This window comes from Benincasa hispida, chromosome 2 (assembly GCF_027475165.1).
Source record: "Benincasa hispida cultivar pf3 chromosome 2, pf3_genome.v1.1, whole genome shotgun sequence".
Lineage (NCBI taxonomy): Eukaryota > Viridiplantae > Streptophyta > Magnoliopsida > Cucurbitales > Cucurbitaceae > Benincasa > Benincasa hispida.
In genome coordinates, this window is record NC_143479.1 from 2,205,533 (window position 1) to 2,228,030 (window position 22,498).

Below are 22,498 nucleotides of genomic sequence, written 5' to 3' on the forward strand. Positions count from 1 at the left end.
TTGTCTGTCACATTTGGCAAAAGAAAAAAAAAAGTATTATTTTAGGGTTTAAATAGTAAATATTTTAAACAAAATATTTATACTCCGTTTAATAACTATTTCACTTTTGGTTTTTTGTTTTTAAAAATTAAGCCCATAGACATTATTTCTTCATTCATTTTTTTTGTTATCTATTTTTTTACCAATCGTTTACAAAAATAAAGTCAAATTTTGAAAACGACTTTTAAAAATTAGTTTTTGTTTTTGTAATTTAGATAAAAATTAAATCATTTTAAAGTTGCAAATTGTTGTAAGAATTGAGATGAAAATAGACTTAATTTTCAAATTTTAAAAATAAAAACAAAATGACTAACCAACAAGGCCTAAATAATAAAGTTATTTATTGACGTTAGAAAGATTTTTCCAAAACATGTAAATCTTGAACTCGATTTTTTCTTCTTAAAAAGTAAAAAGATTTTCATTTTTCAAAAAAAGAAAAAAAAACGTTTGAGAGATAATTTAAGTAGCAATAAAAAAGAATAAATAGAAGAGACATTAGTGTTTCACCATTTAAAGCTTAAGAATTATTTAAGATGAAACTTTACTAATTACTATTCCAAATGAAACAGCCGAAAATCTCATGACCCCAAATTAATGGATAAAAGTAACTAAAAGATTTAAAAAAAAACTGTAATCCCTAATTTAGTCACTATAGTAGTTGAGCTATGCTTTGTTGGCAACCTCCTTCTTCTTTTTTTTAAAAAAATTTCCATTAAATGAAATTTAATTTAATGCAAGAATTAATATAGTAACGACTTTTAATTAATTAAAGTTCTTTTCCATTGTTGTAAACTATTTTTTTTTCTAATTATATATAAATAATTACGTACTCCAAATTTGGAAAGATTTTATTTTTTTAATTTTTTTTCTTTTTTCTTTTTGGAGATGGAAACGAATCGGTGATAAATGATAATATAAGCAAATCTCATTTTAATGGAAAAAATAATTTTATTTAATAAAAGAAGTGAAATTAGAGTATAAATTGATTCATTTAAATTGATTTTTTCTTTTTTTTTTTTAAATAAAAAACAAAAAAACAACATTTGAAATTTGAATATCCAAACCTTAACCTAGCGGAATTGATTTTAATTTTCGAGTCTTCCTCTGTTGTGGTTGATTGTCTTATTCAAAATTCACCCTACACACGTGGAAGAAGGCACCAAAAATGGTGGTTGAGAAACGGGGGTGAGATTAGAATCCCCCAATGAACTCAACTTCAAGCGCCCATCGCTTCGCCATTTGCCCCTTTTCCCATCCATCCCACTCCACTTGGTTGGATATTTCAAACTTGGGTATATTTTGCCGTCAAGCAAAAACATTTACACTCGCCAGAACAGAGTCTGGGATTAAAATAATTATCGTCTGACAGAGAAAAAGAGAGAAATAAAAGAAGAAGAAGGGGGCTTGTTTCCTTTTCCTTTCTCGACGGTGGAAACAGACCCATCCATCTCCTTTCTCTTTTAATTCATTCTTCACTTTACATCAATTCATTGCTATTTGGGGATAGAAACAGAGACCGGGATTCCGAGCTTCCGGTCCTTTCTTCTTCTTCATTGTTTTTCCTATTACACACCCGGTTTCTGATTTTTCTTCTTTCTTTCCATTCTGGGTCTGTTCTTTTCGATGATTTGCATGATGGGTTTTTGAGTTTTTGGGTTTTGAAGGGGGTGCGTGTTGAACAAGGGTGGAGGGTTTTTGAGGTGAAGGAAGTTGGGGAAGAGGAGGAATGACTTGGAGAAGAGTGTTGAAGTCCGTGCAGGCTCTTCTGGCCCACGGTTCACTCTTCTGTTTCACGCTCTTGCTCGTTCTCAAGCTCGATCATTTCTTCTCCCACAGTTGGTGGTACTTTATTAACTTATTTGTTTCCTTCTCTGTTCTTCGATCTCTCTGATGATTAAATTTTGTTTTTCTCTGGGTCTTTATATTTTTTAGGTTCCATTGCGGTTCACTTGATTGTGTTTCCCCGCGCCCCCCCTTTCTATTCTCTCAATTTTGAATTAAAATACTGTGAAGTTGGGGAGGGCTAATGCGTTTTCCAGGTCGATGGGTCGTGTTAATTATGAACTGTTTCTCTACAACGTTGGGGGATATCAATAGGAGGATGAATTGCTAATCGGATATTTGGTTTTTAGAGACTGAGGTGATCATAAACCTTGGCCGATGGAGTTTTGAAACTTTATGGAGATGTGATTGAGTTCAAAGGTTGGCGGCGGGTGTGTAGTTGTTTTATTTTCTGTTCTCTTAAAATAAGGAATAAATTGAAATTGAGTCCAAAATGTATTACCATGTCTTTTCATGTTTTGAAACGGCTCCTCATTCTCATCCGAGAATTGAATCTCGGGTTTGTACTTTTTTTTCCTTCATTTGAAAAAGAAAGAAAGAAAGAAGGAAAGAGGTTAATTGAGGCTCCATTCCCTTCCAAGACGGGCCTTCTGTCCCAGTCCCATTTAACCTGTTCGCATGATTTCTTTAGAGCACTTTTCTTCGAGGTCTAGGTAGTGGCTGCACGCTGCAATTCTTTCTTTTTAAAATGGATACTTTTAATCTAGGCGTGCACTTGCTGCTTGAAATGTTGTAGACCGTGGAGTGGTAATTTTATGAAAAACCACATTTTCCTCTTTATATCTTTTGAAGTTTTACAAATTTTGATATGCAGGGTCATATTTTTTCCACTTTGGGTGTTTCATGTGGTTGTTGCTCGAGGAAGGTTCTCATTACCTGCCCCATCTCTTCCTCATAATCGTCATGTAAGCTATTAATGGCAAATGAATTTTTGTTGAGATTGACTCTGTTTTGTGTTTTTTACCTGATGGTTTCTTTTATATGGCATAATTTGTGAATCTGCAATGTATTTCTGTTGAACAGTGGGCACCGTGCCATGCTGTCGTTGCGACACCTTTGCTTATAGCATTTGAATTACTTCTTTGTATATACCTCGAGAGCCTATCTGGTATGCCATTGTTATTGATGTGTTTTCATGTCCATTGTCCATGATAGTGTAATCTATCATTTTCTTTGTGCTGTTGATTTCAATTATGGCGCCTTCAAATGGTTTGTAATTGTTTATTAATGTTGATGCATTATTTCCAGTGCAACACTTTTTGTTCCCGATTTTTCAGTATTCAACAGGGTATTGTTCTGTATGTTAATTGAGGCAATACCATTTCTGGCAGTTTATGGTTTTGCTGCTGTGAACTTGAAGATTGTCTTTCTACCGTTGCTGGCATTTGAAATCATTATTTTAATTGATAATTTCAGGTATTTGCTCGTCAAAGTTTTCACTGCATTAATGTTGTATGTATTGAGATATTATGTATTACTATTGTATATCTTTTGTTTTTTCTGATGCTGTAGTCTTTTAACTATTATCTTTATGGTTTGCATCCTTCTTGACCTTTGTATTTGTTAGAATTATGATTAACTGATCTAAACTTGCTTGTGTGGATTTGACATTTAACTTATTAAATCTTTCTCCCCATATGTCCCAATAGAACAACTGGCATGTCTGCTGTTGTGCTGGATCACATTTGACCCTTACCAAACTATTGTTGATACTTGGGACCATTCTGACAAAATTCATTTCATCTTAGAATTGGTTCTGAATTTCTACCTTTTTTTTAATTAACATCGTCTTGTTATAGAATATTGAATTTACTAATTATGTTGTAAATTCCTTCATTCTTCTCAGTGGAGAGCTTGGTTTCTTACCGAACATAAATATAGTAGTTATGTTTACAACCCATAACTTATGGTCTCCCTCTCAGTTTTGCATTCTGTTTTTGGTCTGACAATGTTCTTTTCTAAATTGTGAATTTAGGTAATTAGCCTCTCTTTTCTTACCAAGATATTGTGAGTTTCTCAGTGCCAAGTATTATTAGATTGGATAGTTGCCTGGTGAGATCAAGTTGGTCCACACAAGAAAAACACGTTTTATGCACGAATATATGCAATTGGTATTTTAAATAATCCTTCTCAAGAAGCCTGCTGACTTTTCCTATTTGCTCTTAAGAGCGTGTTTGGATCTCAGCTAAGTTCTACGTTGATCTGATTTGCCTTTCTTATCTTTGAAGAATGTGTAGGTCACTGATGCCTGGTGATGATGAAAGCATGAGTGATGAGGCAATATGGGAGACGCTGCCTGTAAGTCTTATTAGATTTTTGATCAGTAAACCTTTCTATGTGGCCATCCCTTATCTTAAATTGATGTTTTGAGAATGCTGAAATGCCTGACCTATTGAAGTTTTTTGAGTTATATGTTCCCTTGAAAGAACTCAGCATTCCTATATTCTGAGCTGAGAGCAACAATCTTCTGGCTGTTAGTATTTGATGTCTTATAGTGTTTGTGCTATAAAATTGATCTCCCAAACTCGTTATTTTATGGTTTGTTACAACATTAAATTGTTTTTATTGTGATCATTTGCTATAATGGGAAATCATTAATTGGCGCTAGTTTCGGAGAGAGAGAACAGTAAACTGGCTCTAGTTTTGGTAGATTACATTGGTGAGGCAGAGCCTGGATTGACAATTATTAACCCTGACTTACGAGATAAAAATGAAGTGTTGGACTATTTGGTAACGGGTTTTTTAATAATACAAGGATTGAGTTGGCCCCTAGGATACTCTTGGGTTCAACTACTGTGTGGTTTTGGAACTCCTTGTTGCTACCTTCACAACATGTCATAGATTCTCTTACTAGGTTTCTAACAGTTGGTCACCAATTTTCTTATTGCACATAGAGAAAGGTCCACAATTTTCACTTTTAGATAGGTTTCACCTATATTCTAAATAAGCAAGTTGTTGAGAACAAGGAAACGACAATGATGAACCAGATATGGATTATGCACTCCTCTCTTGCAAATATCAAGTGAATATAATCATCAATTGGGAGGTCTTGAAAAAAAATTGCTGTACTCTATGTGGCATTCAGATTAGTTTCTTGTTGGAGAAAAGCTAATTTTCTTCTCTATTTCTGCAGCACTTTTGGGTTGCCATTTCAATGGTCTTCTTTGTCGCTGCTACAGTATTTACCCTACTGAAGCTATGTGGTAAGTTCTTGTATTTATATTTTTGCTTTTTTTCCACCCCTATTCTTTACATATGAAGTGTGATCCCAAGTAACTGCATTCAGTTCTGAAAATCACCACTAATTTTCAGAACCAGGTTTTGTGTTTGTATTAATCTTTAAATAGTTATTTCCCACAGTTTAGATGGCATAGTCTTTTTAGTTTGATTTTAAATCGTATGCAGCTGCGTGGATGGTTATGTATGTTGTATGCATGTAACACTCTTGTTGAGTGCTGGATTGTTGACAGCATGGATCTATTTAATTGTTAATATTAAAGTCTTGTAAGATCATCATTTGGTTCTGACCATATGTCTACATGCTGTCGGACAAGAAATTTTCATCTTATGAAGGATTAACATTATCGTGCCGGAAAACAAGTGCTAGATCGTTTTTTTTAATTATATATGTGTATGGTTGTGAATATTGAAAGCATTGAGCTTATCTTGTCAATGTATTTTGATCATTTTAACCTTTGTAGGAAATGTTGGTGCTCTTGGCTGGTGGGACTTATTTATAAATTTTGGGTAACGTTCATGCACCTTCTTGTGTTAGAATGTCCTGTTTTTACCTTGTTCTTACATCTTCCATTTTTGAATCAATATTGTGAGGATGCATAACTTGTTTTCCAGCCCACTTAATTCGATATTTTTTTTTAACTCGATTACTTTGGTTGCAGCATTGCCGAGTGCTTTGCGTTTCTTGTATGTACAAAGTGGTCTAATCCAGCGATTCATAGAAATATTCAAACAAGAGAACGTTGTTCATCATCATCAGTAGTTAGATATCTAGATTGGAACAGTGGTCTAATAGTTTACCCAGAGCAGGATCAGCATCAGGACAGAATGTGTGGCCTTCAAGACATTGGAGGCCATATCATGAAAATTCCCATAATTGTTTTTCAAATCCTACTCTGCATGTATTTAGAGGTATGCTGCACGTTCAATGCAGATCTCTTATGCACATGCACTTTCAACTTCTATTTGTTCATAATCTGATCGATAAATTAGCATCAGATATACAACCTAAATACTCATGGAACTTGCATGTTTTAGAATGTCATTTCAACCAAGGGACGTTCTAGCGTCAGTCCTGAGTTCAAAACATGTGACTAATATGCTCTGATATTTAATTTATTCATATACACATTTCAGGGGACACCTGCGAGTGCTAAAAGTATGCCACTTCCTGTCCTTTTCTCGCCCCTTTTTATATTGCAAGGTGCTGCTGTTATTTATGCTACTTCCAGATTGTTAGAGAAAGCTGTACTTCTCTTAAGAGGCGGATCTGGCACGGCATTGTATTTCAGTTTTTCAATTAGGGCTCATTCCTGTTTGGAGTTCTTTCATCATGGTTCAAGGTGATATCCTTATTAGAGTTCTATCCCTTCCTCTTCCTTTCCACTTCTTCTGAGGTTTTAGCACTTCCATGAAGATAATGTTATTAAGTCTATATTGTTTACTTGAAGCTTGCAATATGCTCATGAAATATGAACTTACTTGATATGGTGAAGACAGGCTATTGGGGTGGTGGTCAATTGATGAAGGCAGTCGAGAGGAGCAGGCACGATTGTACCATGAGGGTGCCTCTGGGTCAGTAATTTTTATCCCTTGAAATAGTTTTGTGAGAACATTACTACTTAGATACACTAGAAACCTGAACGTATATATCAACAATAATAAGAAAACTTGTGTGATTGGTTGGTTGTCATGCATGCACATTTCCTATTGCTACTTTGATGCCATAGCTTATCTTCGTTGCTTTTGCTTGTTTGTGATTATTTGTTAAGAGAAGTATATGGTTTCCTGAAAAAGTTGTTTAGAAGTTGAAACTCTTAGCTATCTTACTGGAGCCAGATTTATTATGCTTTTGGTGTTTTCCCCCTTGGATTTTAGGGAACCTAGAATTTTGCATGAATGGAGACTACCTCAAAACTATATTTTTAGCAGCCTCAAGTTTTCCGATCTAGTCTACCAGATATGAATTCAGACTCGGTCATTATACTAGGCTGGCCAATCCATTTATGAATATTGACAAATCATACTAGATGCTAAACTCTATCCTGATTGGGTGAAACTATATTTTAGCTTTTAGAATCTTGTTTTTGTTTTTGGGATTTGATTGTGAATTCAAAGATGAAAACTATTTCTAAAGAAATTGGAGGAAACGACACTGTTTTCAAAAATAGGAAACGTAAAAAGAAATTATCATCAAATGGGACTTTCGTTAACCAAGAATTGTAATTCCGATGGAGTCATCCATTTTTGTGTCATCTATCCGTTATGTTTGTATTTCATTACCCCAGCTAAAGTTTGAGATATTGCTTCTCTATGCCACGGATACCTCAAAACTGTCAGCATTTCTAGATCATCTCCTCTTGTTCTTTAAGTTACCCTGTCTGGATTTCAGTATTTTGTATTGCTTTTCCAGACGTCTTTCAATGCAATTTCTTCCCTTGTTAAGAGACTTTGGGAGAAACTTCTTTCATTTCTTTTATTTCTAGGTGGCCATTCATGGAAGCGTCAAAGAGTTTGTACTTAGGTGGCCATTCATGGAAGCGTCGGTTAATTCATAGTTCTTTAGTGGTGGAAGTTTGTACTATGAGTCAGAAAACAGGGCCAAAATTTTACCTTCCTTGGTTCTAATAAATTTTCAATTTTTAGGGGTAAATTATAGGAAAAATTATAAAATTGTAAGTATTTTATATATCTTTTTTGAACAGATAAACCAAGTAAGAAGTGTTTAATTCTGATTGCATTAGTTCACTTGTCTGTGGTAAGCTTATACGAATATTTCCCTTTTGCATTTTGTTTGACGTCGAACTACAATCATCCTGTCGCATGCAGTTTTCCAGAAGGATATTTGGACTTTAGCTTTATCATATGAATAGTTCTAGAGATCTGAATCAAATCAAAACATATCTTTTGAACATTAAAAACAAACAAACAAACAAAACTGCAATGCAATAGGCTTCAGCAATTCAAATTATATTTAATTAGTACTTCAAATCAGTTTTTTAATGAAGGGAAAATTCTAATGATCGTCTAGATCAATGGTGAATAAAAAAATTGCAGTTAAAAAAATATTTGCTTTTAGAATATCAAAAAGCGAGGCAGAAGTTCATTGGTATATTGGCTATGATGAACAATGCAGGTACAATACTTTTAGTGGATATCCTCCCGAGGTTGTGAAGAAGATGCCCAAGAAAGATCTTGCTGAGGAGGTGATACATAGTTATCATAATGTCAATATTTATGATAAGTTATTGTGTTGACAAGGTCAACGTTGCTACTAGTTCTATTTGGCCTGTTTTTGATGTTCTAAGTCATACAGGTCTGGCGCCTTCAAGCTGCACTTGGCGAGCAGACAGAAATCACCAAATACAGTCAGCAGGAATATGAAAGACTTCAAAATGTAAATTCTCCCCCTTTTCTTGACATATTTGAACAATCCTCGACAAATCCATGAATCAATCAGACCATATATCTGACATGTTTCTACCAAATTTGCTATAGTTTGCTTGATCTGATACAATGATTTTAATATGATTGTTTTTCCCTCTGTTTAAACTTTTGCTCTTTGGTTATTGTCTTTGATCTTCTTTCTTGGCTTCATTTATCCTAGATGACTTAGTTTTTTCTGGTAAAATGATGTGCGTTGCCTATAATGGTTATTCTTGTGGTCTCATTCTATCTTCCCTACTGGCATATCAATATGTTGAATTCATTGGTATCACCTGATGCTTTGAACAGGAAAAGGTGTTATGTCGGGTTTGTTTCGAGGGAGAAATTAGCGTGGTTCTTCTTCCTTGTAGGCATCGTGTACTCTGCAGGTATAAAATTCCCCACCTTATCCTATGCTATTGAACTAGTGATATTATGAAATTAGGCTAAGCAAGCATATAATTACCTTTTCAAGCTTCACCAACACTTGTGAATATCACTGCAGTTCCTGCTCTGAGAAGTGTAAAAAGTGCCCGATATGTCGCGTCGTTATCGAAGAACGGTTACCGGTATATGATGTATAGATCTTTAACTAATCTAAAGGAACCAAAGTGCATATTGATGGTGGCAAATTGATAGTGTTTTGGTGATAGTGAAGAATTGGAAATGTTGGTGGCTCATGATAATACTGATTAAGGAAGATACTTTGGTATAGAAAATTCAGTTGCAATACTAAACCCCCTGCTTGAACTCTCGTCTCTGTTTCAAATGTAAAAAAGTGGGTTTCTGTGAGGGTAATTAACAATGATAGTAGAATACAAGTCAGTTGCTCTTGCTATTGTATAATTCGGGTTTCTTCCCCCTCCCCTTTTCACTTGATTCTCTGTATAGAATAACTTTTTAACTCCAATTATAATCCAAGTTTTATTGCCTCCCTCCCAGGGAATGGAGCTAACAGCAAATGCTGAAAGTTCTTTTGATATTGATGACTGAGTCTAATTGTTGAAATGGTTAATATTTGTCCGAAAATGTTTGCCAAATTGAGATTGGCAGGGAATGGTTAATTACAAATGTTTTATTATTGGTTATGACTTTCATTGTGTTAGGAACTGGTAGTATAGGCTACCTTTTTGTCCTCATTGGTTAGAATGAGATGACGATGACCAATGTGATACTTAAATGGTTTGGTCCTCCCACCTCAATGACGGGCTTTTGGGGTACGAATTAGTTGTTGACGTTTTGGAGCGGAACAAGTAGAGGGTTTGATCGGGTGTAGTCGAGTGAAGTATTGTTGGAAGAGTGAAGTATTGTTGGAGTAGTCGTCGGGACACCGGTTTTCTGGAGATGGGATATTGTTATGAATCAAGGTGGTATAAGCTACCTTTGTCACATATGGTTAGAATATGTATTTGGTCCAAAGAGTTGGGAAATTGGAATTTGTGAACTCCACACCTTATTTGGCCCAAAAAGTTGGTGGATCTACTACTAAAAAACATCAATTTTATTATCAACTTCTTGCATTTTGGGTTTTAGGAATTCACAACTTATTTCTCGCAATTCTACTCCTTATCCTAAACACTCATGATACATTCTTTAGTTTTAGGTGGGAAAAAATAACATCTATATCTTATGACAGTAAATAAACATATTTACAGTGATGTGCAATGGAATTTAATTGCTATGAATATTCTGAAATTAATTTTTCTATTCTGTTTTATTGACTTATTATGGTTAAGACAATTTTCTAATCAATATTTATGTCTAATCATTTGTATTTGTAATGTACCTACCTAAGTATCACATCAATATTGTAAACTCTTTTACAAGCTAAATTATAAAGGAAATGTTCTTCAACTTTTTTATTTGTTTAAAAAATATCAATATATTTTTCTTTTTAAAAAATCACAACATTACTCTTAATTTTTCAAAAATATTTTAAAATAACCCTAAAAAATCTTTAGAATGATTGATGCACACACCAACTTTTCATCTAATATTTTAACCGTTTCTCTACAAAAAGGTTAAAAGTAACTTTCAAAACAATACATATATCTTTTAATAGCAACTTCCAGGTATTAGTTATAATTTAGGTTTTTTTAAGTTTTAAAACCAAATGGACCTAACTATTCTATTCAATTTAGAAATTAAGTTTGTAATTCGAGATTAAAAATTATATATTTATATCACAACTAATTACAAAATTCTGTCAAGTTATTAAATTTTGTTCAAGTAACAGATTTTGATCAATCTTTTAGAAATGAAGATTCCACTCGAGATATGTCGTAAATTTTACAATGCAGTTTAATTGTAAAAGATATTCACTCATTATTTGAATTTCAACAATCATTTTATAGCTATTTTCCATTAAATAAAAGCACTAAAAATTTAGTTATAATTTTCTATCAAGGGAAAAATTATATCTATTTAACTCAACAAACATCTACACTTAGTTGTATCTACGAAATAAAATTATACTAAATATGTAAGAAAAAAATTAAAAGATTTAATAGAGAAACTCAGGGTCGGTTTAAATTGACTTGAGAAAAAAAAGTACTTTTTTTTTTAAAAAACTCATTTTTATTTAAACTCTCTTGATGAAAATGTTGAAAATATATTTTAAAAGTTATTTTAAGTGATTGTCAAATACTCTAATTTTTTTCAAAATGACTTATTTTTAATTTAAAACTTGAAAATGCATTACAAACAAGTTAAAATTTCCATTCTTTTTATATATAATTTTATTACATTGTCCACTTTATTTTATATATTTATTCTTTTGTAACTTCAACAAGGTGCATAATTTCGAACTTTTAAGTTTAACTTTTAGAGGGACAAATAATGCATGAGCCAATTTAGCAAAATTCATGTACTCAAATTTTTGGTTATTTTTTTGCAACCTCAGCCCGCCTTAATTGTAATTCAATGTTAAAGAATTAAAAATTGATTTTTCTTTTTGATGGGATTGAAAATTGATTTGATATTATGTATTTAAAGCAATAAACTTTACCCGTGAGATAATAATTAGATATATTGACGAGAATTATAATAAAATATCTTCCTTCTTTCCCTAAAAGAAAATAGGAATATTATTAATTAAATCTATAAAAGTAAGTAAGAATTATGAATTTTTTCTTCCTTTAGGCAGACTGATTTTCGTAACTTGTTGAAGATTGAAAATCCGATTAGAGGCTAAATCACGAACAGCTCGCAAACACAAGTTCACCGGAGAACAACCAATCTCAGGCAAGCGATTTTACGATTAATCCTTTGATTATTCATCAGCTTCAACCCCGTTCCTCTGGAATTTCTCAGTGAATTCAACAGTCCTTGGAGGGAGGGAAGCAGAAAGGAAGGAAATTAGGTGTTTCAATTCAATTTCTTTCCCCATTTCCCCTTTTGAAGTCCAATCCGGAAACGGTATACAATAATTTCTCTTGGATTTTTGTTTCTCTTTTCAACCAATTGCAGAGCCTCTTTGTTCTCATGCACTCTCGTAATTTTTGTTTGCTTTTGCACCTCTCTTCCCACTGTAATTTTGTGTTACATTTTCCTTTTTCGGGTTTTGTCATGACCCATTTGTTTTTTTTTTGTTCAGTTACTTGTTTCTCGTCGATCCAGATTGGTTCAGGCTGGAATTTGATTGTTACTGGGGTCATCAGTTTAGGTAAATCGCGACCCACTTATGGATCTTTGTATACTATCGTCATGGTTGTTCTTAGTGTCTTCTTGTTTCTTTTGTTTGTGGAAATCTCCTAATAGGAGTAATGCAAACGGTGTAGTTGTTCACTCGTGAATTTGTCATTTACTTTTCGAAGATCATTTGGGTATTTAGAATCAGTTTCTTTTTCCTTCTTTTTCATGCTACTTTTCAGTGTTGTTAAGGGATTATACTTTTTCCGAGTCCCCTTTAATCGGGTTGTAATGCAGGTTTTCCAGTACATTGTTTCGCCTGGCGCTGATTATATTCAGTACAAATGTCTGTGTGGGGGAAAACACGTGAATTATTAGGTTAGCTGTTCAGCCTCGATCTTGATTATTGGTTGAAATCTTGGAATTTTGGGTGGGAAGTGGATAGTGATGACTGAAAATTAGGGGGCATGGTCCTGGAACTGATGCAGCAAAATGAGCCGGTCCCCTTCATTTTCTGTGAAGTCAGAAGTAAATGTGAAGTTGGATCCAGAATCTCTCCAAAAATGGGTTGTGGCCTTTTGCATTATTAGGTTTGATCTTGAACAGGGTCAACTCATTGAGGAGTGCTACCCTCCAGACTGTCTTACTCAAGATGAGGAACTTGAAGTTGCATTTAGTTCATTTCCCGATTCAATTTCGCAGCACCAGAACCGGTCAAGCATTCATGATTGCATATTCTTTTTCCGGCTTCGAAGAAAGGAGATTTCTCAACCAAAAAATGTTTCTTCTTCTGAGATAACTGAAGTGGATGAGTTATCACCGAATACCAATGACTCAAAACTTCCAAGATCAAAAAGCAGCCTTGGTACCAAGTCGAAGTACATGTATGGTTTTGTTTTTAATAGGCAGAGACATGATGAGAGGCTAAGAAGAGGTGGAGAGCAGAAGTCTGTGGTAATTTTGTCTCATAGTCCTTATTCTACTGTCTTTAAACCTCTGTTGCAAATCATGGGTCCATTATATTTTGACATCGGGAGGAGGGCTCTCGATCATATTGCTGCTTATATTTCAATGTGGCCTGCTCCTGTACCTGGTAAACAAATGGAGCTTCCTATTGGAAATGCCTTGCTTAAAGCACACTTGCCACCTGTTCATAGTCTGCCAATGGATGGTGAGACGTTTTCCGAAGAGTCTACATCCTCTATGGCTCCTTTTCTTCCCAATAATCAATCGGTTCCACAGGGTCTTTTCCATGATTCAGATCTCTTTGGTACATTCCGAGGTCTTCTTTTGCAGCTCTGGCTGTTGTGGGAGTTGCAACTTATTGGTGAACCAATCCTTGTCATTGCACCAACGCCTCCCCAGTGTTGTGAAGCTGTTGCTGGTCTTGTTAGCTTGGTTGCTCCTCTTCTTTGTAGTGTTGATTTTAGACCTTATTTCACCATTCATGACCCTGAGTTTTCACACTTAAATGCACTTCAAGAGGGAGCTACATTCCCACCAATGGTTTTGGGGGTCACGAATCTCTTCTTCCTTAAAGCCCTTCGTAATATTCCTCATATTGTCTCAGTTGGAAACCCTGCTGTTAATCGGCTTGCCCAGACATCCAGGTCCTCTTCTGGCAGTGTTTCTGGTGCACCTGAAGGGTTTGGATTTCGGCAGCTGTCCTTGAAAAAGTTCTCTCCATCAAATTTGCTCAACGCTGTCAAGTTGAGGAGAGATGGTCCACTATGCCTCATGACAGAACATAAGGAAGCTATCTGGAGCACATACCCTGCAGCAACGAAGCCAGACACATCGATCTTGAATCGGCTTATTGATGCTGGCTTATCACCAAGGGTTGAGGAGTCCATGTCTGTTGTTAACAATGAGATACTGCGTCGGCACTTCCTGGAACTTACCACCAACTTCTTGGCTCCTTTTGGGCCATACTTCCGGACCACCACCCCTTCAGAAGGATGTTCTCCATTTGATGAGCCTTCTCGCCCCCAATTTAGTGCTGATGAATTTCTTGCCAATCTATCAACAAGAGGCCCAGGAAAATTTCTGGCGAAGCGAATGAGATCTAACTGGCTGGATTTGTACAGGTAATGTGGGTGTTAAATTCACATGCCCTTCTATGGTACTCTTCTATTTCATAGGAAGTATTCATCACCCTTTAAGAATATCTTTATTGAATTTTGTTTTCATCATATGAATTGACCTGTCAAACTATAACTTCCAGGCGGTTTCTCAAAGGACCAAACTTTATGCCTTGGTTTCAGAGAAGGCGTGCCGTTGCAGAACAAGAACAGCATAGACTATGGAGGCAAGCAAGAATGAATGCTGATGTACCACGGCTTATGTCTCAAATGCCTGAATTGGAAGTTGTTGATTTATTTAATGCTATTGAAAGACATCTTCTAAGAGAAATGGAGGTATTTGTCCCAACAATTCCTTTGTGACTATTTTAATTCCAAATAAATCTGATTAGTTTCTAATTACAGCCTTTTAGTTCTGTTGAAAGTTTCTTTTTTCCTTTTTTCCGGACACATTCTTTTGAAAGGTATTCGAATGCTTTTGAGGAGGTAGGTTATTTTAATTAATTAATTAATTAATTTTTGTGCGGGGGTTTCTGATCCCTCTGTAAGATATTAGGACACTGTGTGATGTTTTAAATGTGATTTTAAAGAATATTTTGGGCTTGATGATCAATAGATGGTTGTGAAGGCAGAGATTGTTGATATTTTTGAATAATTGGTAGGAATATTATTTAGGCTTATTGGAACCATATTCATAAGAATGTAGTAATGAAGAATAAAAATTATAGAAGGTGGGAATTTCAGGCTAGGGGAACCGTTATAAACCATTCCTCTTACAAAAATAAAGAAAGGAGAATATTAGAAAAACCTCATCTTGTCTCTCTCCTAGTCCTATCTTTCTCAAATTATTATTTCTAGCTTTTCAAATTCAAAATTAAAGAATTGGCAACCGTCCCAACCACCTGGACAATGTCCACATTCCTCGTTGAGATTGGGAAAAGTTGGCGTGAGTTTTTTTTCTTCTTTCTATGAGAGAAATGTTGACGAGAGCAAAGTTAAAAAAAACTCTGAAGGAAAAAAAAAAGTAAAGAAATTCTCTCATCAACATTAACTAGTGTGAATTATTCCATTAACATCATTGTTAATGGTCGCCCCCATGTCAAGATTATTCCCTCACGCGGCATAAGACAGGGCGACCCTCTCTCTCCCTTCTTATTTATATTAGTTACTGATTATCTGAGTCGTCTTCTTGACCATAGCTCCGCGTTGGGTCTTACTGTTGCTCATCCTATTGGTCATTTGACTTTTACTCTGACTCACTTATAGTTTGCTGATGGCACTTTATTGTTCTCAACTGTTGAGAGATTTGCGTTACAGAACTTGTTTGACATTGTCCACATTTTTTAATGTGCTTCAGGGCTTAAAATCAATCTTGCTAAGAGTGATCTCCTTGGGATTCATGTTTCAGACTCTAATTTTGATTGATCGTTGTGTTCTTTTGGTTGCAAAAGAGGTTTCTGGCCTGAATCTTATTTAGGGCTTCCTTTGAGTGACAATTCTAAGTCTGTTTCGTTTTAGCAGCCCGTGGTTGAGTGAGTTCAGCATAAGCTCCATAATTGGAAGTATGCTTATATATCGAAAGGGGGCCGTCACTCTCATTCAAGCCACTCTCTCTAACCTTCCAACTTATCATGTCTTTGTTTTAGGCCCCCTCCTCTGTTATTGGCTGCCTTGATAAGTTAGTTAGAGATTTCTTTTGTAATATCTTTGCTCGGAGTTCTCCCCTCGATGAATTGTTTCTTTTACTGAAAAAAAAAAAAGCAAAGAAAAACAAACCAATAGCCCATGGAGGTAGACATCCCCATGCCTACGAGGAGGAACCGAACAAAAGGGCTTTAATCTAAGTTGACAATAACTCTTTTGCCGTCTTTAAACCATCACCCTGAAAGCAACTCAGGAAACTATCCTCAAAATACTTGGGAGGACACCAAACTAATTCAAAATGTTGGCAAATGAAATTTCAGCCACTCGAAGCAAACAGACAAAGAATGAGAAAATAGTTGAGCAACACGTTGTTTGTTTACATACATAGTCAACTTGCAGAGCAATAATTCATTGCAGTAGTTGGTTCTCCAATCACAAAGCCTTGTGAAAAATAAAATTAAAAGTACCATGGCGTTCTGAAAAAATCTTATGCCTTCTCTTATATACATGTATATTGGAGTAAAATCAGATATCGCATTGCAAGGAAGATAGTGGATGGAACAAGAATGTTTGCTCTTTCTTTTTCTTGCTTTTGTTTCTCCCTCTTTTCTTCAATCTTCTTTCTATTAGTCTCTTGTTGGCTCTTCTTTCTTCTTTTGGATAAGAAACATTTCATTGATATATGAAATATCCAAAGAGTCACAAGAGAGATCAAGGTGATAGATTCAAAGATGCCAAAGATAAAAAGGAGACATCAAGATATACAAATGAAGAGAGAGAATTATAGGCATATCAAAATGGGCAATACAAAAAAGTGAATGCTCCCTAAACCAAAAGCAGAATAAAATAGAAGTAAATCCAAAAAAGAAGAAGGTCTGGTAGAGCTTAATCCTTGGCCGAATGAGATTACTGGAACCCCATAAGATGCCCCATCTTCCTGGCCTTTCTTTCAGTTATAATCTTTTTTGAGTTTGTAAGATCCACAAATGTATTTAGTTTCATGATCTACCTTACATTTGTGTATGTATTCTATCCCGTACTTAGTGATAACAGAATGTGGCATTGTTATACTCCCATGAGGACTCAAATCTCTCAATACGTTTATTCGAGTAAATTCGTGAATCTAATTGTGAACTTCTCATCATGTGCATTATGATGAAGACATATGGTTTAAGCACCAGATAACAGCTTTTGAGTATGTCAGATACCCAAACACAAAACTCAAAGAAAGCAAATGAAACACAAGACATTAATATATTGTAATATCAAAAGAAGTTGCAATATAACCATAGCCTTTCAAGAGGGCTCTCACCCAAGGTTCCACAATGGACAATCCTCACCATAATGATTTCCCACCTCTAAGGTTCCAAACTCCCCTTATTTATAATCAAGTCACTCCTTCCTACTTACCCATATACACCCTACTGCTATTTTACTAATATTACCCTCCATTAGTACTCTCACAGAGTAATGGTGAACTTTCACTCTTTATTGAGTTTTTTGTGACAAACTTATAGACTAAGATGCACTATAGCTTGACAGCTATGTTTTGTCCTCTGAAAAATTAGTTACGGTGACTTCTCAAATACGTTTATAGCGGTTTATAATATATATTCAAAATATATTTTAGGTATGCTTTTTTCATCTAGAATGCAGTCTAGAAATAAAGAGAATATGAAGTGATCACAAACAGTCGAAGGCCATTGTATATTTCTAAATATGTAATGTCTTGGAGCAAAACTTCATTAGAAACTCACAAATATATCTATTGAAAACATGCTTTTAAAAATGAAAAAGTCAATTGTTTCCAAATTTAATACGTTTTATCAGTGTATGTTTTATTTTCTGTTGTGTCCATATTTGAAAAGTAGAATAGTTGTGTTTGTTTCTTATCCCAAAAAAAAAAAGAAAAAAAGAAAAAAAAGAAAGTAGAATAGTTGTGCAGATTAAAATGTCAATGTTTTCTTTTCTTCAACGATTGCACTAAAAAAATGTTTGGTGTCAGGATGAATATTGGACTTGGGAAGGTCCATTTACCATAGCTTATACTCCTTTAGATGTCCTAGAAATTCAAGGAAATAAAATAGAAATTGATTCCCCTTATTAATGGTTTAAAATTGCATCAGATTCAATATGTAGTAATATTTTGAAATTATTTACTCGCTGTAGTACCTTAACTGCACCTTCTTCAGTTGCTTAGAATATATAGGATAACGTTTCTACTTGTTTTACTATGTTTCATAGATATGCAAGTCTTTTCAGCTGGGGTCTAGGTCTCATTGTCATTCAAATTTGGGGATGATAGAAATTAGTTACTGAGTCGAATAAAGATGACGGATTGAAATGCATGTTCAATCTTAAAGAAAGTGATGTTTTTTCGGACTTTGTGAGACCATTGATTCTTTTTATATGAGAAATCAGGAATGCTGTAGGTTAAAAGAAAAGGGGGAGGAAAGCCAAGTCCCAGCCCATGGAAAAATATAAAAAACTTTTCCAATTCGTGCATGGATCATTTAAACTATAGTTGTTGAAGGGGACCTATAATTTGCACTTTCCAAGAGTCACAAAAGACAAATTATGAAGCCTTTAACTACAAAACAACCCTTCAACCAACTAATCTTCCTGTTTTTCACTAAAAACAATATATGATGCAGCAAATTTCTCTCCTTTTCTTGTTTATAAGAGGTTTTGCCCTATATATTTATGTTTCATACCCCATCTTCAGCTGCAGGAATCCAGGAGGCCTTATGCAGACTCTGTGGCAACTTGTCAGAAACTTAAAGGAGATTTGACGACTGTTTTCAACGTGCTTCCTAAAGACATGCAACAGCTTTTGCTTCTTAATCCACAAAGGGCATCCCTTCTCCGCGGAAGTCCGGAACCAATAAAACTTCCGGGGCGTCCGCTTGTACAAGTTGGTGTTGTATCGCCAAGATAGTACCAAATACATGTTATGAGTAAGTAGCCTCAGGCAAAAGGGATTTTCTTCTGATTTATAGAGGCAGCCCTCATTGGTTTGTTCACTACGTCTCTGGATGGGGAGAATTTCCCCCACTGGCTGCTGCAAATGTTTTAGTAGGTACCATTTTAGACCTCTCCTAATCTTAGTACTTAAGATTCATCCTGAAAGTATTAGGATGAATTATCCGGTTTATCATGTTTTTAAAGACATGTTTCTACAAATAAACAGATGGCCAAGGATGGTGCATATGCTGGTTGTGTTACTTTTCAGTCATCCAATTTGACATCTGCAACCTACTTTGAACTTATGGATCATCAAAAATTCTTTCAGGAGAGATGATTAGTTAGCTTTGCTTTTACTAGAACTTCTAATTTTGTACTGTCTTCATCACTTCAAAGGGAGCATAATGTCAACTTGTATGTAACTTATATTTTTGTACCGAGTCAGATCCAGCTTTTATTATGTAGATGTAAAGTTAAAGCAAATAGTTTCAGCTCGAAAATTCTGAGACTGTTGCAAGAGATGTTACACATTGTGGGGTTTCTTTCAAGTGTTTTGAATTTTACATCATTGGAAGAAATTATCGAATTGTAGCCACTATTTTCAATTGCCGTAGTTACTGCTTACAGTAAACAAAGCTGTTAAATTATTATTTTGCTCTGTTATTATTTCTTATTTTAATGAGTTTTTGTCCCCAGATTAGAACTGCCGCTGGGTTTCCATTTATTTATAAAATAATAAATAACCATACGGTTCAAATACTACTTTGGTGTCAAACCAAGCAATTGGCATAAGAGTGCGCGCTAGTAATAACTAAGTATGTGGTTCGAATTCTTCTACCCCAATTGTACTTTTTTAAAAAAATATTACTTTAGTCTCTATATTTTTGGTTTTAATTCATTTTGGTCCTTATACTTTAAAATGTACTTTGGTCTCGATACTTTTAACATTTGTTCATTTTGATCTTTATATTTTGAAAAAGTTCATTTTGATTTACGTACTTTTAAAAAGTGATCATTTTGTCCCATTAAAAGGGTTACTTTTCAAAATTTCAAAGACCAAAATTAATATTTTGAAAGTATAGAGATTTAAATGAATCAAAGCTAGAAGTATATGACCTAAAATGAACAATTTTTAAAAATATAGATACTAATGTGAACCAAAGTACATTGTAGTATTTACACCTAATAATAATAATGCAAGTGAGTGTTGGAAAATAGTCTGGTTGAATGATTACATAACATGACAAAATGTGTAGTATATGTATAAGAATTCAAACTTCCTATCTATGGAAGATATTATTAACGACTTAAGAATTTAATTATAGTTAAATTAGTAAATACAGGCGATGGATTGTGGATAATGAATTTTGTTATACTGACTCTGGATTTCCTTTGGATTCTCTTTCTTGATGATGACTACGAACGACTAGACAGGAAGTGACTCTAATTTCTTATGCTAAGTGACTCTATAACCCAAGTATTGCTCTCTTTCTTCTATCATACCAAAGGAAATTTCAAAATTAGAAAGCCATTGCAATCTTAACAGAACAAAAAGCATAGGGATAAAGCTACATTTTACAATCCTATATCACCTGATTTGTTGTATGTATAATTTTTTTATATTTTTGAAATCATAATCAAGCATACTTCATTAAGACAGTTTTTAAAGTGATTTAATCAGTTAAAATCACTTTTATTTTATTCAAAATCACTCTAAAAAGCAATTCAAAATCATTTTAATGCTGAACTTTACCCATCTAAATACAACGTACATACCATCAAATTGTTTTCGAATGATTAAAGAAATATTTTGGAGTGATTTTGAGCATGACAGAGACTATTATTATAAGCACTTCAAAATCACTCTTAAACATGTCCCCAACAAAGTTAGCATACAACTAATTGCAAGAATTCAAAGAAACACTAAAAATATTAAGCAGTTGACAAATAACCTCAAAATATTATAGAAACTCCATATAAGCAAAATTGATCGTTTCAAAACTCAATAAAAATACTCATCCAGTTCACGTATTCTGGCTTAGAACCAAAATGTCTTGGACAGGGTTGTCACTAAAACCACACATAAATAGGGGAAAATGATAACAGCCATTCTATTTGAAGGTAAGATTAAAACTAAAAAGGATAACATTCAGCAACAGCAAACTGGAGAATTTGGGACCTTGACAGAATCCCCATCAACGCAATCTTCTAGCTTCCCTCTCAGACTCCAACAAGGTAAGAATGTCTCCTTCCCTCACTGGTCCCTTGACATTCCTCATAATGTAACGATTTTGATCATCAAGAAACTTAACTCTCACCTGAGTCACTTGACCTCTTGATCCAGTTCTACCCATCACTTTGACCACCACAGCATGCTTGATCTGGGATTCCATTCCTGCACAAACCCACCATTGACTTTATCTTACACAATCTAAGAATCTTTTTCTTTATAAAACAATCTAGCACCAGCCACTAATGACTAGTTATACAGCTCCACTTCTCAATTTGAACAACCTAATTCTAAGTTTTAGGAACAAGTAAACTAGTGGCAAACGAAAGAACTCATGGATGTCAGTGCAGAATATTCTATGAAATTAAAAAGTATAAAAGAGACCAACTTTCAGAAGACATGCGAATTACAATTGTAATTACTTCAATATTATGAACCAAAACATCGAGGAATATGTCTGCATAGCATAGCAAGGTTTTCGACTCATAAACAATCTCCTGCAAATCTAAACATATCATAATCATCTGTCTATTATGAAACATATAGCAACAGTACTACGGTTCACCGTTTAATAATTACTCGAAAATTTTCTTCAGCGCAAGAATACAATCGTGAAAACAAAATCATACAAGCAACGACCGAAAGATTCAAAACTGAAGAACAAGTGCAGTCATGTGTCAACATAACCATCTCTCAGATAATACAAACAGGATCCGCTGCCAATGCTATGGATTCGGAACAGAACAACGAGCCAAAGAGATCACCATGGATCGAAGAAGGGAGTCGATACTAACCTTAGACGAGAGAGAGAGAATGAAGCCGGAGAGAACTCTGTAGAATTGTAGACGCCGCTGGACTGCAGAATCGAACAATGCAAATGGAGGAGGAAAATTCTTAGCATAACTAGGGTTTCTGATCGTGTGTGAAGACGAATATACCCCCATGAATTTTTCAGGTGTAAGGGTTTTTTGGTCATTTACATTTTTGAAACCCCTGAGGGCTTGTTTGAAATTTCGATATGGAAAATTCTATTATTATAATTTTTTCCCCAAAACAACGGAAAAATTCCATTATGTAATAGGGAATGATACATTTTTTAATCCTTTTAAGTTTTAAATCTAGATTTTATTTTGCACTTGAATTTCAAAATTTCATATTTTTAATCTTTAAATTCTGAATTTGATTCTAATACAGTGAATTTTAGAATATTATATTATATTATATTATTATTATTATATACCTAAATAGGAGATTTGAATCTCTTACCTTATATGTTGTTGAACTAAAAAAAGAAAAAAGAATTACAAACCCTTAGACATGGAATCTTACAAAGTTTTTAATGGATCTCTACCTTTTTAATTTTCTGTTTACTGTTCAATAGTTTTTGTAGACATAATATCATTTT

General features: G+C 34.4%; 3 protein-coding genes across 9 annotated transcripts; 2 read left to right on the plus strand and 1 right to left on the minus strand.

The window, feature by feature from the left end:
- The first annotated feature begins 1,133 nt into the window (after positions 1 to 1,133).
- LOC120083085 (uncharacterized) lies at positions 1,134 to 9,530 on the plus strand. The gene is made up of 14 exons (XM_039038630.2): positions 1,134 to 1,881; positions 2,696 to 2,786; positions 2,905 to 2,989; positions 3,213 to 3,297; positions 4,110 to 4,179; positions 5,015 to 5,084; positions 5,583 to 5,628; positions 5,781 to 6,030; positions 6,256 to 6,461; positions 6,619 to 6,693; positions 8,255 to 8,324; positions 8,435 to 8,515; positions 8,854 to 8,933; positions 9,050 to 9,530. Exons 1-14 carry the CDS (start codon positions 1,766 to 1,768, stop codon positions 9,126 to 9,128), a joined length of 1,404 nt encoding a protein of 467 aa, XP_038894558.1. The 5' UTR covers positions 1,134 to 1,765; the 3' UTR covers positions 9,129 to 9,530.
- A 2,030-nt stretch (positions 9,531 to 11,560) lies between these two features.
- On the plus strand, positions 11,561 to 19,441 carry LOC120082400 (polarity axis stabilization protein). 7 transcript variants are annotated; one of them, XR_016527545.1, is made up of 7 exons: positions 11,649 to 11,787; positions 11,857 to 11,961; positions 12,140 to 12,208; positions 12,472 to 14,261; positions 14,399 to 14,591; positions 18,625 to 18,978; positions 19,090 to 19,441. XR_016527545.1 is itself a non-coding variant. In XM_090310621.1 (6 exons), exons 4-6 carry the CDS (start codon positions 12,667 to 12,669, stop codon positions 18,835 to 18,837), a joined length of 2,001 nt encoding a protein of 666 aa, XP_090166747.1. In that variant the 5' UTR covers positions 11,649 to 11,787; positions 11,857 to 11,961; positions 12,140 to 12,208; positions 12,472 to 12,666; the 3' UTR covers positions 18,838 to 19,441. The 7 variants fall into 7 exon arrangements, 2 of the variants coding, with proteins under 2 accessions (XP_090166748.1, XP_090166747.1); XR_016527546.1 differs by having other exon boundaries at positions 18,625 to 18,974; XR_005483167.2 differs by having other exon boundaries at positions 11,561 to 11,961.
- Positions 19,442 to 20,803: 1,362 nt separating this feature from the next.
- LOC120086033 (small ribosomal subunit protein eS28z/eS28y) lies at positions 20,804 to 21,966 on the minus strand. Its single transcript, XM_039042444.2, has 2 exons — positions 21,888 to 21,966; positions 20,804 to 21,258 (listed from the first exon to the last, which is right to left on the minus strand). Exon 2 carries the CDS (start codon positions 21,254 to 21,256, stop codon positions 21,059 to 21,061), a length of 198 nt encoding a protein of 65 aa, XP_038898372.1. The 5' UTR covers positions 21,257 to 21,258; positions 21,888 to 21,966; the 3' UTR covers positions 20,804 to 21,058.
- Positions 21,967 to 22,498: the final 532 nt, after the last annotated feature.

Excerpts from the sequence above, each read along its gene's own strand:
- LOC120083085 (XM_039038630.2), top strand. The coding sequence starts at position 1,766 with ATGACTTGGAGAAGAGTGTTGAAGTCCGTGCAGGCTCTTCTGGCCCAC. Across the intron at positions 2,990-3,212 it reads ATACCTCGAGAGCCTATCTG|TTTATGGTTTTGCTGCTGTG; the intron begins GTATGCCATTGT and ends CATTTCTGGCAG. Across the intron at positions 8,934-9,049 it reads AGGCATCGTGTACTCTGCAG|TTCCTGCTCTGAGAAGTGTA; the intron begins GTATAAAATTCC and ends ATATCACTGCAG.
- LOC120082400 (XM_090310621.1), top strand. The coding sequence starts at position 12,667 with ATGAGCCGGTCCCCTTCATTTTCTGTGAAGTCAGAAGTAAATGTGAAG. Across the intron at positions 14,262-14,398 it reads AACTGGCTGGATTTGTACAG|GCGGTTTCTCAAAGGACCAA; the intron begins GTAATGTGGGTG and ends TATAACTTCCAG. Across the intron at positions 14,592-18,624 it reads ATCTTCTAAGAGAAATGGAG|CTGCAGGAATCCAGGAGGCC; the intron begins GTATTTGTCCCA and ends CCCCATCTTCAG.
- LOC120086033 (XM_039042444.2), bottom strand. The coding sequence starts at position 21,256 with ATGGAATCCCAGATCAAGCATGCTGTGGTGGTCAAAGTGATGGGTAGA.